Raw genomic sequence first — 12,711 nt, 5'->3', positions numbered from 1 at the left:
CCCACTACCCCACCCTCTACTTTCCAAGTTGAGAGTGCTAAACCAGAGGCTTGATGTATTCCATCATCAAGTTCCTTCTTAATACCCTGGGCAACAACGTTCACCTACTTTACCCCACCCACTTCTTACCAAGCTGAGAGCGCTAGAACCAGAGGCTAGGTGTATTCCATCATCCAGCTCTTTCTTAAGACCCTGGGCCACAAGACGGGAAGAGCTCCACACCTTCACTGAACTGCCTGACTTCGAACTGAAAATACAGCACATATATTCCATTAGCACAGCAATGGAAAGTTACATTATAGTTGGGAAGAGAAATATAAGGTGAAAATACTATAGCTTTAATCACCCAGCAGATCAGAACAGGATTCTATTGCAACAAAAGATACCGAAAGCTTGCAAGCTCCAAACCTCTCGATTATGAAGATTTTTCTGGTCTTGGATAATCATGTCTTTTAATAATATTCTTAACAAGTCAGCATGGTAAGGTTTCGAAGGCAGATGTACAATTTCACTGACTTCATCAGGCCTTAGAAAATTGCTACAGGGTCACTCGCCCTACAGGTCTTGTGACACTGAAAATCTACTCGCCCTGCACAAAATTTCTCACCATACATTTTCATGGACAAAATCAGGTATCATTGACAACAATGAATTACTATTGGTCAAAAAAACTCATGTAATTATTTTTAATAATTTAATAATTAATAATTTTTTTTCTTCCATGAGAAATTGTCAATAACGTATAATCAATTTTAAATGTCTCCGCATTTAACCATAGGCATTATGATTTGATTAAATATTATACTTGCCCATCATGAGCTCGTATTAATGGTTTCAATTAATATACTCAAACTAGTGTTTACATTCAGTATTTAAATTGGATTGTTTTTTTGCAAACATTTCATTTTAGAAAAAAAAGGATAAATGGTAAAATCTGGAAAATTTAATTTGGTTGGGCAGTCAAGCGTGATTGGATTATTCACTCCCAAAATAGAGCGGGTGAGTGGATTTGTCAAGGCCTATAGATATGTTATGTTCAGTTTATGTAGGTTATATTTTAATACTTACAAGACCTCTAGTGCCACCTTGTTATATCGATCAACCTGTTCATTCGTGATCATAGATCTGTTAGTTGACAGTTTGGATTTCAGCACTGGATCTGTAGAAACAGTGAGTTTCAATTTATATACAAAGTACAATAATATATACTACATTTCCACAAGTCGGGTACGTCGTCTATTGGGAGAACCCATAAAATATCTAATAGGTCACCATGACCTTAACCTTTGACCTACTGACCCAATATCAACGGGGTCAACAACTGACCATGATCAATGTGCATAGCAAGTCTAAAGACTCTACACCAAGTCATAAGTTATTGACACAAGTGTTGATATAGACACCATCGCCAGACAAAATTATCAATATGTGTGTGCCATACAGTGATACTTACATAGCCAATAAAGTACTGTACATGTATCTCTTAAAGCTAATAAATAACAGCTATTTAAAAAATGTTTATCAGTGTTCTGAAAACTGGCACATGTCACAACAGGGCTTCCGTTAAAGGAAGTTTGGAAGTATATTACTCCCTAGAAATTGGTTAAAACTTCCAAAATTGATTCCTTGGAAGTACAAAAACTTCCACAATTTTGAAGAAAACTTCCTTATTTGAAAGCTTGGAAGTTCAAAATATCAAAACCTGGTATCAATATTACTTTTATGGTCACAATTTCAATTAGTCTTGTAAAAAAGTAAAATGAATTATTATAATATAAATCTAAAATAGATTATTTGATTTTTAAATACTAGTTGTAAAATAGTGGGAAAAAACTTAAACTTCCAAATTTCACTGTAAAACTTCCCATATTGATAGACAGGAAGTTCATACTTCCAGTTTCAAATTCTTAATGGAAGCCCTGTTACAAAAAGTATTAAGCCCGCTAAGAATCAATATTGATATGAAAATCAATTTTGACAATCCTGAATGCAACACTTACCCTGTAAGGACCATACAATATCGGTGGATTCCTTCATCTTCTCGAAGTATGGCACAAGGTTGGTAAGGTTTGTCTCAAAGCTTTTCAAGGCTTCACTGCTTCCGTTATACTCCTTAATGGTCCACTGCAGCAGATAGGGGGAACAACTCTATCAATTCACTTATGTTAATTTTCTTGTAAGGCCAAATAAAAAATAGGTGCGTTTCAGGTAACGCTGCCAAAAAAAATAGGGTAGGTAGGTCGGAATTTTTTTTATAATTTTTTTTTTTTGATATATTGATTTCAGTAACTGTTGACTCAGAAAGTAACAAAAATAAAAGTCATCAATTTTGAGGTTTATCAGTAGTTTTTAAACATGTTCCATGCTTCAAAGGAAACATTCTTTATTTGTCTGGTTAAATACTTTGACAATGATGGTTGGATTCAACTAAGTTATGGTACACCACTCTGCTATTATTTAAGACTTTCCAGGAACGGTTTTACTTTTCTTTATGCACCCTTTTGCTTTCAATCACCCTCTGTAGAATGCTAACCTCCCTGTAACATAATTACATGAAGAGTGGGACAGCAAATCTACCATATAAGCCAGCAGCCAAGGAAAAGTAACATGCAGGTCAATCCGAATGTCAGTATCTAACACATTTGTATCTGACAAGAAAATATAGTTCAAGAATTGAAATATACCTGCCACACAAGCACAAACTACCTGTAATTCACCTTAGAGTTCGGACAATCTAAAAATATGGACATCCATTATTATTTTCAAAAATAATTTATTTTAGGTACCTAATTTTCGGACACTCAAAGGACATTGATTGTAACTTTTACAGTTACTAAGTGTCACAGACAAAAATTATTGATCTTTATCGTTACAATGCCTGGCAAGATTACTTAACTGTATACATCACTGTGATAAGTTAGTTAGTTACTACCCATCCTAAACGATTTATTGCCTGTTGAAAATGATGTGTGATATATTTAATGGAGGATTAAAGAAACAACAAGGGCAATCAAGAGATTAATAAAACACAGACATGACATGTTTGTAAAACGATCCGCCAATAAACTTTGAAACTTGTACCACACTTTTAATATAGACTTTATGAAGCAATAATCGTACAGTAATACTCATTGTAACATCAATAGAACAATAAAAATCAACACATTCAATGCTACAGGTAACTATTTAATGTGATGAATGAAAGTTAGAAATGCAATACTTAAGTTACAATCGAAAACACCACTCAGAAACATTAATCCTGCATAGCAATAACCATGCTCTCCATGAGATCCTCGTGGGTATAACTGTGAGTTATGTGACATCACACAATGTGACTGTTTAATCTGAAGCCGATAAAAGGTGTTTATTCATTTCAATGCATGTAGAAAAATGGTGTTGAATGGGATTTCAATTAACTTGATGAAGGAGTTACACTTATAGGCGTAATAACCATTGATAACTACGGATAAATTAATAAGTGGCAAAAAGCAGATATGAAGAAAAAAGGCAGGTTTACCATACATGAAGATAAAATGTAAAAATGGTTATTTTCTATGAATTCGAAGAGCGAAAAATTAATTATTTTAAGGTGTCCGAACTCTAAGGTGAAGTACGGTAAATACATTCAGAAATCCAACCCTAATATTGTCAACTTTACGTACATACATTTTGTAACAAATGCTTTATGTACCCAAATCACATTTTTTTCAGGGAAAAATAGGTTAGGGTCGGCGGGAAAAAATAGGGTCGGTCGGGTAACCTGAAACAGACCTATTTTTTTATTTGGCCTAAGCGCTTGACAGACAAGGCAAAAACAAAACTTACAAAAAATGTTGGAAGATTTAAGATATTTTAAACTTACAAGATGGCTTAACATGTTATGTTTTAAAAAATCTTGGAAGATTTAAGACATTTTAAACTTAGAAGATGGCTAAACATGTAATGTTTTAATAAAATGTCGAAAGATTTTAGATCATTTAATATAACAAGAGCTGTCGTAAGACAGCGCCCTCAACTACGCCGCTTTGACTTAGAAGAGAATACAATAACGATGTAATAGTACCAAGTTTGGTCTCTTTATGTCAATTTTGACACCTATCTAAAATTATTCGATACATAAGGTGACTTTGATGCTGCCCTCCAACCAGCCCGCCGGAACAATGACGCAAGTCATTCAAATAACTTGATTTCCAATTATGAAAATGTGGTTATCAATATACAAATATGCCTTTCAAAAGAAATAAAAAAATATATAAAAAAATTCAAGGGCCATAATTTGTATTTAGGGTTAAATTGGAGTTGTGTTTCTTGTTGTAAGATGGTCGCAAATAATTTTGAATTTTATTAAGTGCATTGAATGAAGTCAATTGAATGAAGGGTATAAAACTTATCAATAAATATCCCAACCTGCCCTAAAACTTTAACCTAAGTTCCATAGTCAATCAGGGGCCACAAAAGATAATATGGAGTTATCTAACCTCATTATGTTGTGGCTCTGAACAACTGTGTGATTTATTAAGTCAATTGAATGAACGGTATTGGAGTAAAAATTGCTAACGGAATTGCTAACGCCCCCCAGTGAAATTGGCCTTTGAGGTACGGACCTGGAAAGCATGCTTGACAAATCCTTTTAATGTAGAGATGATTTGTATAAAGTTATTTGAAAATTGCTTTAGTAGTAACCCAGTTATGGCCTGGACATGGAATTGCTAACGTCCCCCCCATGGTGATTCTAGTGTTTGAGGTATGGACCTGGAAATTGCGCGCGACACATCCTTTTAATGTAATGATGCTTTGTATAAAGTTATTTGAAAATGACTTTATTAGTGACCAAGTTGTGGCCCGGACACGGATTTGCTAACGCACCACCATGGTGATTCTAGTCTTTGAGGTATGGACCTGGAAATTGCGCGCGACACATCCTTTTAATGTAGTGATGATTTGTATAAAGTTATTTGAAAATCGCTTTATTAGTTACCAAGTTATGGCCCGGACACGGAATTGCTAACGCCCCCAAGTGAAATTAGCCTTTGAGGTACGGACCTGGAAAGCATGCTTGACAAATCCTTTTAATGTAGAGATGATTTGTTTGAAGTTATTTGAAAATTGCTTTAGTAGTAACCCAGTTATGGCCTGGACTTGGAATTGCTAACGTCCCCCCCCCATGGTGATTCTAGTGTTTGAGGTATGGACCTGGAAATTGCGCGCGACACATCCTTTTAATGTAATGATGCTTTGTATAAAGTTATTTGAAAATGACTTTATTAGTGACCAAATTGTGGCCCGCACACGGATTTGCTAACGCACCCCCATGGTGATTCTAGCCTTTGAGGTATGGACCTGGAAATTGCGTGCGACACATCCTTTTAATGTAGTGATGATTTGTATAAAGTTATTTGAAAATCGCTTTATTAGTTACCAAGTTATGGCCCGGACACGGAATTGCTAACGGACGGACAGACGGACGGACAGACGATGGAGGCCATAACATAATACGACCCTTCGGGCGTATAAAAAGGGTATAGAATTTATTAATAAATATCCCAACTTGCCAAAAACTTTAACCTAAGTTCCATAGTCAATCAGGGGCCATAATTTGTGTAAAGGATAATATGGAATAATCTAACCTCATCATGTGATGTCCTTGAACAACTGTGTGAAGTATGAAGTTAATTGAATGAAGGGTATTGGACTTATAAGTGAAAATCTTGCCCAAAACTTTAACCGGATGCTGACGCTGGGGCGGGTAGTATAGCTCTCCTTATTCTTCGAATAGTCGAGCTAAAAACGCATGTGGTACATTAAAAATTTGGTGCCATTTTGCGGATTTTCTACCACCCCTGTTCAAAAGCAAATTTTTATCAAAATTATAAAACTTTTGGAGAAAGAGTTTTTGCCAAGGGCAGAGATAAGTAGTTATCAAAATTAGACATTTGAAAACAAGCCCGAAATTTTATATGGGTGGAATCAAAAATTTAAACAAGCCCTGCAAAATAACTATAATTTTGAGAAACAGATTGGAGATTATAGGTCACCATGACCAGGGCTTCTAAAAATTAACAATTTGCTGGTTTGGATTGATTTTGCCTGTGCGGGACTGATTTCAATAACAGAAAATGGCTAAAAAATCGGTCCTAGGCTTAATTTTTTCAATTTCTGTCCAAAACTGCTTAGTCTGAGAAAAAATATGAGATTGTAATACACAAGCTGCGTTTGTCATACCACCATGACCTTGATCTTCAACCTACTGACCCCTCAATTGATATGGTCATCTAGAGACTGTGACCAATGTGCATATCTATTTTTGAAACTAAGTGTTTGATGACAACAGCGTAACGCTGAAAGCAGAATTTTTATAAAACCTTGTTGGTTTGTGTTACTTTAAAGCATCAAATTAGAATCTTATTTTTTTTTATCTGCTCTAGTAAAAGTATTTCAACCGGTCCCTTACCGTAGCACTGCCAGTGACCACAAGGTTAGGTCTCTCTAGTGGACCCTTCATCATCCACTGTTGGTACAGCTTGTTCATGCTAACGTTCACGTACGGCATCCACACAAAGTCCTGCAGCAGTCATAAAAAGATGCTTAAGTTTTACTTGGTAACAGTTCCTTACATTAACTGTTTAACGTTAAAGATGTACAACATTGCACGGAATAAATTGGAGAGATTCATCAACATTTATACATTTCCAATACTCTAATTTCTAAATCAACATTTAATAACTAAATGCTATAGACAGTAACTACAGATATCATCTATAAAGGGCAAAGCCATTCAGCCATGGTTGATATTGCGAAATGGGAAATTCAACGTAAAAGTAACATTTGCATCGATCTTAAATTCAGTCTTTTTATTCGTCTTAAGAGATAGTCATCATGCCATATACAGGGAAATGATTTAACTGGCATCTGATGGGCTGAAACAATTTCAGCAAATAGTCAGAGGAACACATTAGGTCTCCAATGAGTTGAAGCATCCTGACCAGAGGCAAAACTGACTTTTTTAGAACCTCTTTTCAGAGGCAAACTTGGGTGTCAAACCTTACAACAATTAAAGTAACAACCATAAGCATTCAGTTAACTTAAAGACAAATCAGTTAATGCCAGTTGGGGGGTCGGCGATATCTGGAGCAATCGGCTCCTTGGACAAATCTTATCCCTGATATATCATATCCTTCAATGCTTCGACTCACCACTTTCGCCTGTATGTGTTCATCATGGTAGGAGATGTTACTATGAGTCTTGTAGCTCTTCATGTGCTCTCTACTTAGCAGGTTGACAAACTCAAAGTACAGCTGGCGTATCCGCGAGTCGCCCAGGAAGGTTATGTGGTTATGACCACCCCAGTATGAGATGTAGTGCATACACATCCGGGAATCCCTGTCATGAAAAAAATCTATCATACTAGAATTTGATTTCTCTCTATTATCATCATTTAAAACAACTTGTAACTACATCAGTATTCCAGCTAGGATTTGAAAAGCGCAGGGTGTTAGGTCAGAAAGGGCACTTTTGATGGGCATTGAATAAGCCTAAATGGGGCACTTGCAAGGACCAATGTTCAATTCTGATTGTGTATGTACTGTAAGAACTTTCAATACTAATATGTTTGTTATGGATACCTCAGCTGCTATCTTTACTTTAGTGTTAAAATTATGTATACATTTAGTATTTTTTTGCTTTTATTCTGAAAATTTACACTGTCAAACCAAAGGGCACAGCAGGGTGTAGTAAGAATTCATCAGGGTGCTGAAAAAGGGCAGTGGGATGCCCCACCCAGCTATTTAGGCCTAGCTGGAGCACTGCACATTGTACAATACTGTCGTGAGAGAAAGGTGCCCAATCCATCATTATTTATCAAGATCGTTATCCTGAACTTTATGCCAAATAGAGATTGCAAAATTATGTGTTATACTCATAATCATACATGTGGTTCGGACTGTCCCAATAAAAAATATAATCTATTATGATACTGTTACATGTCATTGACATGTTCATGTTTTAAAGCAAATGGAATTTAGAAATAACAACGTTAATTAACACTTCAAACAGGAATTAATACTTAAGAGCAAAATGGTTATCATGAGAATTATTGAAATATATAGGAAGAATCCCTACAATCTATACTTAAATGCATATATTTGTAATATATACTTAAAACATTATGTTTTCATCTTAAGTTTTCTAAATAATTAAATCATTCAGATTAATGATAGTCGTTAATTGATTATAAAAGTTTTAAGTTCTGCATTAAGTCAGGAATATTAAATCTTAAACCTTACATAAGAAACAAAACTCACTCGGGTTGTTCGGTTAGCGCAGTGGTTAGCACACTCACTTGTCACCTAGGCGACCTGGGTTCGATTCCCGGCTTAGCCGCATGTGAGTTTTGTTTCTGGTCACAAAACCGGACAAGTGTTTTTTTTTCGGGTGTTCCAGTTTCCCCAAGACACAAGATCACACTCTCGCGTAAAATCGTGCCAACGAGAGTGATTAATATAATGTTATAATAGCTTGTTTCAAAAACGTTGTAAAATAAATATGTTTAAACTAAACTTTAACTCACTCAAGTGTGTATTTGTGAATCATGCATCCATACGGCTGCCAAACACCATAGCCAGGAAAACGTCCATCGCTCAATAACCACTTACAGGAATCATCACCTGGGTGAATAAAGCTCCAAATTGACAGTTAGTGGTAATATTATTTTAACTGTATTACCTAGAAATTAAGCTACAACACACATTCACATGTGTAGACTGGACTCCAAATGTACAGCTAAGTACAACAACAAATTGTTGGTAAATTGAATATATATTGTCTGGTCTATAATTATGAACCTTTCACTAGACATTTTCAGTGGCTGATGCAGAACATTCTTTAATCATCATCAAAACACTCAATATGTGCCATTGTTACTGTATCAAAAAAGCATGAAAGCTTCATACAGGTTACAACTATTTAATCTGGGAGGTAAAGCGTTCCTGTTGCAGGGGATGAACACAAGAGTTTCTCATGATTCCTTTTACCCTATAATTTTATGTAATCTATAGACAATGGTTATATCTCTAATTAATCAATCAATCCTGACACAGGTTTGCAAAGCAAAAATATATGGGACCCCGAGGACGGACAGGTACCCGATCAAACGCGGCACCGTCGGTCGCGTCTTGTCAAGACCTTTCCAGGGGTACCCGGATCGAGCAGATCGCACTAAATGTAAAAGTACCTCTATCAACTAAAAGACAAATATGACATTCATGTAAATAATTAAAATAACATAAATATTCAAATCACATGCACATTTCAAACTAAAGCATTTTGAACAAGGGCAAAATAGACACATCAAGCACTGTTAATTTGTTAAATTCACCATTTTATGTGTTGGCAGTGACATCAGCCAATGAAATTGCTTGAAACTTGCAACCGTTGTGCTTAGAAATCAACATGTCTGATAAATTACCATGAAACAAATCTGAATGGGTGACTTTCACCAATTTGAGTTGTGAATGCCATTGATAAACAACAAATAAAGTGATCGTAGATAAAACTTATGATTCTTCATTGAACTGGATACTTATGTTCGTGCAACACTACACACAATGTGATTATTACTAAGGTAATTTCATTATTTTGAATTTTGCATACCTGTTTTAGAATTCCATCATATTTATATTTTAATTGATAATTCAATATTGCATGATTTTTTTCATTCAAAAGTCTCTTTTTTAATGTTAATCACTTTGAAAAAAACAATATTATTTGAACTCCTATACATTGTTAATTTCATTGTTTTGACAATTGCTCAATTGAAGATATAACCCTTGTCTACAGATTATATATAGGGTAAAAAAAAAGTGAGAAACCCCTGTGGGCTTGAACCACCGACCAATGGACAGCACTTATATCGACAACCCAGCCCACCCCCCAACCACTGAGTGATGCGCCAATGCATGAGAGCGCTGTAATCTAAAATAATAGACGTGTTATACAGGATTCTTCCAATCCCTAACGTCTAAACGGGAATGTGCAAAAAACGGGGGTGTTTAAAAAATATGGAAATTGTTTTAAGTGAAGTATTTTATGGTTGAAATTGATCATAAAGAGTTATATTCATATTTTACCATGTAAGTGTAATGTTATTTTGCACTAAACAAGCATTTAATGCATTAAAACAAGTTATTTACCTTTCCAATACAACGAAAGTTGACTGACAAAGACAACAATTATGCGAAGGGGAACAACTCGATACAATCGTAATAACTCGGCCTCCTACGACAAAGCTTCGAGATAGACCTCGTTATACAATCGTAACAACTCGGCCATGGCCGAAATGTTCCGAGTAATTTAAAACTGTGCCCAGAAGCCTTGCAGGTGCCCTTCATGTATATATCGTTATGTTTTGACAGAATGAAATGAAGAAAAGCCATCAAACTCATAATTATAAGTTGGATATTTATTTTTTTGTGTACGGAACTAATATAAAATAACATTATCTGGTAATATTTCTTGTTTTTATCATATTTTATAGACGCTATATGCTTAAACACGGAATCCTGATCGGAACAACTACCCACTTTTGATACTAAACAATTTGTACGTGAAGGATTTGCCATATCAAAAATCTAAAAAAAATCCGTCAACGTACAATTATTTGGACTAGAGAGCGCTGGAAACTAACAGAATTACCTGCTTACTTAGCTAGTCATACTTATGCACACATAAAATGCACACACTGAAATAAGGCATAACATGTAATATACTTGTCTCAGACCAAGGTTAAAGGTTTCTGCAAATTTTTGCATATTTTTCGATTGATTTAGAAAAAGACATCTTTGACGACTCCGAATTTGACAAATTGAAAAACATTAACATTAACAAGATCAACTCACTGTATGTTACATGTATAAAACCGTGGTATACAACAAAACCAGAAACCATAATAAAAGCCAATATTTTGGCATTTTCAATGTTTAAATAATAAGTTATTTCATGTGTTGCTGTTGCAGAACTCGATTTGTCAGCCATTTTGAAAAACCAAAATTATCAACGAAAAGAAAAAGGTTACACTCAACTAATATTAGTCAACCAGCTCCAAAGTATGCAGACCTAATAATCTACTGGCTATATTTGATTTCAAATATTTAAATACCTGGCATAACTGTAGTGTAGATATTTAAATGATAATGTTCTCTGCCGTATGAAAGCAATATTTGAAAACGACGAAAGCGCACTTTCGTTTCGTTAAGAGGTTAAAATTCATTTTTGCTCCGGAAATGTAAAATGCAAAGGTATTTGTTAGTTACGCGTATAGTAATACAAATCGTTTGTGACGTATTTCTCGTCCAAATTGTATCATTGTACATGTTGTAGGTAGGTCGGGATCTTTTTATTTTTATTTTTAGTCAGTTCTGTGTAACGTTATTTTCACACTGAAAAACTACGCGTCTTGGTTTGAGAGCACATGAAATTGTTTTTGTCATTGCAAGAAATTACCAACAGGGAGAACACAATTACAGTAATTATTAGTTTTGTCTTCTGACCTTTTAAACAAATTACGGTGGGTCGGAAAACCCGAAAAAAATCTTCTTCTTTTTTCAAAAGTTGGTGATATAGCATTTTGACACTAGATACACTAAATATATTATATTACACAGGCTTGGACCGTGACACAATCTCGTCACTAAACTTGTTCTCGTGTAACAGATTTGGAACCCCGTGATGAAGCACCAGAGTCTTCCACCGAAACTATTATTTCAGCCATAAAGTTGAAGATTTCACAGACACAGCAACAATTAAATGGTTTAAGCCACAAGCGAGACTATGTATTTATTTATAGATTAATAAATAAAAATAGCAATGAGTCACCGAAAAGAAGCAGGAAAGAAACAGAAAATGGCAGTGGAAGGTTATTCTTAATCGCAGAAAAACATATTTTCACTAGTGGCGAAGCAGTATTTCAAACTAAGGAATATAAGATTGGTTTCATCACGGCAGATTATCTTCAGAAATTGTACGATTATGTGTATCCTATGGTTACAGTATCTTATTATTTTGATTTGTTTTATGGCGTTTTTCTTTGAAACTTATAGACCAGACTTTAATCAAACGCCTAGTTTCTAGTTTAATCCTTCTATAAGTGACCCCCCCCCCCCCCCAAACTGTGTATTGTACACAACCTCTGCGTATTGATCTTAATCTAATTGCCTAATTGTCTTATCAGATCTCAGATCTGAATAATCTGCTGTGCAGTTTGGGAGGTTTTATTATATAAGTGGACCCTAAATGGCCTTGCTAATTGCACTGGTGTCACAGTAGGGGCCAATTTCCTGTGTATTCGTTTATTGGCTCAGGGCCATTACGGGTCCATTCCTATAATAAAACTTCTAAAACTGCACAGCAGGATACTCAAATCGGAGATCTGATAAGAGAGATCAAGGCAAGTAGATGAAGATCAATAAACAGAGGTTGTGTACCATACACAGTTTGGGGGGGGGTCACTTATAGAAGGCTTAAACTAGGCCTTTAAGGGGTAAGGGTTAGAACACCTGGAACACTCGACCAAGAACGTCAGCAACAGATACATATACGCATGTAATCCGGGGCATTTATACTATCACTCATAATTTGTCTCTAAGTGTGTACAAAACTGTCCGCTGTAATGGCACTTCCCTTGCCAAACACGATAATAGTTAATAGACAATACGCCCT

At 35.4% G+C, this 12,711-nt stretch overlaps 1 protein-coding gene across 2 annotated transcripts in view; it reads right to left on the bottom strand.

Moving 5' to 3' along the window:
• The window catches only part of LOC128240674 (N-acetylneuraminate 9-O-acetyltransferase-like), a 36,421-nt gene extending 25,393 nt beyond the window's left edge, over positions 1-11,028 (bottom strand). For both annotated transcript variants that reach the window (XM_052957369.1, XM_052957370.1), the window contains exons 1-7: positions 10,893-11,028; positions 8,567-8,663; positions 7,194-7,380; positions 6,452-6,562; positions 2,001-2,124; positions 1,069-1,159; positions 130-247 (exon numbers count right to left, since the gene is read on the bottom strand). In XM_052957369.1, coding sequence (XP_052813329.1) covers positions 130-247; positions 1,069-1,159; positions 2,001-2,124; positions 6,452-6,562; positions 7,194-7,380; positions 8,567-8,663; positions 10,893-11,028 — 864 coding nt within the window. The remainder of the gene's footprint in view (positions 1-129; positions 248-1,068; positions 1,160-2,000; positions 2,125-6,451; positions 6,563-7,193; positions 7,381-8,566; positions 8,664-10,892) is intronic.
• Between the last annotated feature and the right edge of the window lie 1,683 nt (positions 11,029-12,711).

Source organism: Mya arenaria, chromosome 7 (assembly GCF_026914265.1).
Source record: "Mya arenaria isolate MELC-2E11 chromosome 7, ASM2691426v1".
Classification (NCBI taxonomy): domain Eukaryota; kingdom Metazoa; phylum Mollusca; class Bivalvia; order Myida; family Myidae; genus Mya; species Mya arenaria.
Note: the sequence above shows the minus strand (reverse complement) of the source record. Positions and strands in the feature narration are given on the sequence as shown.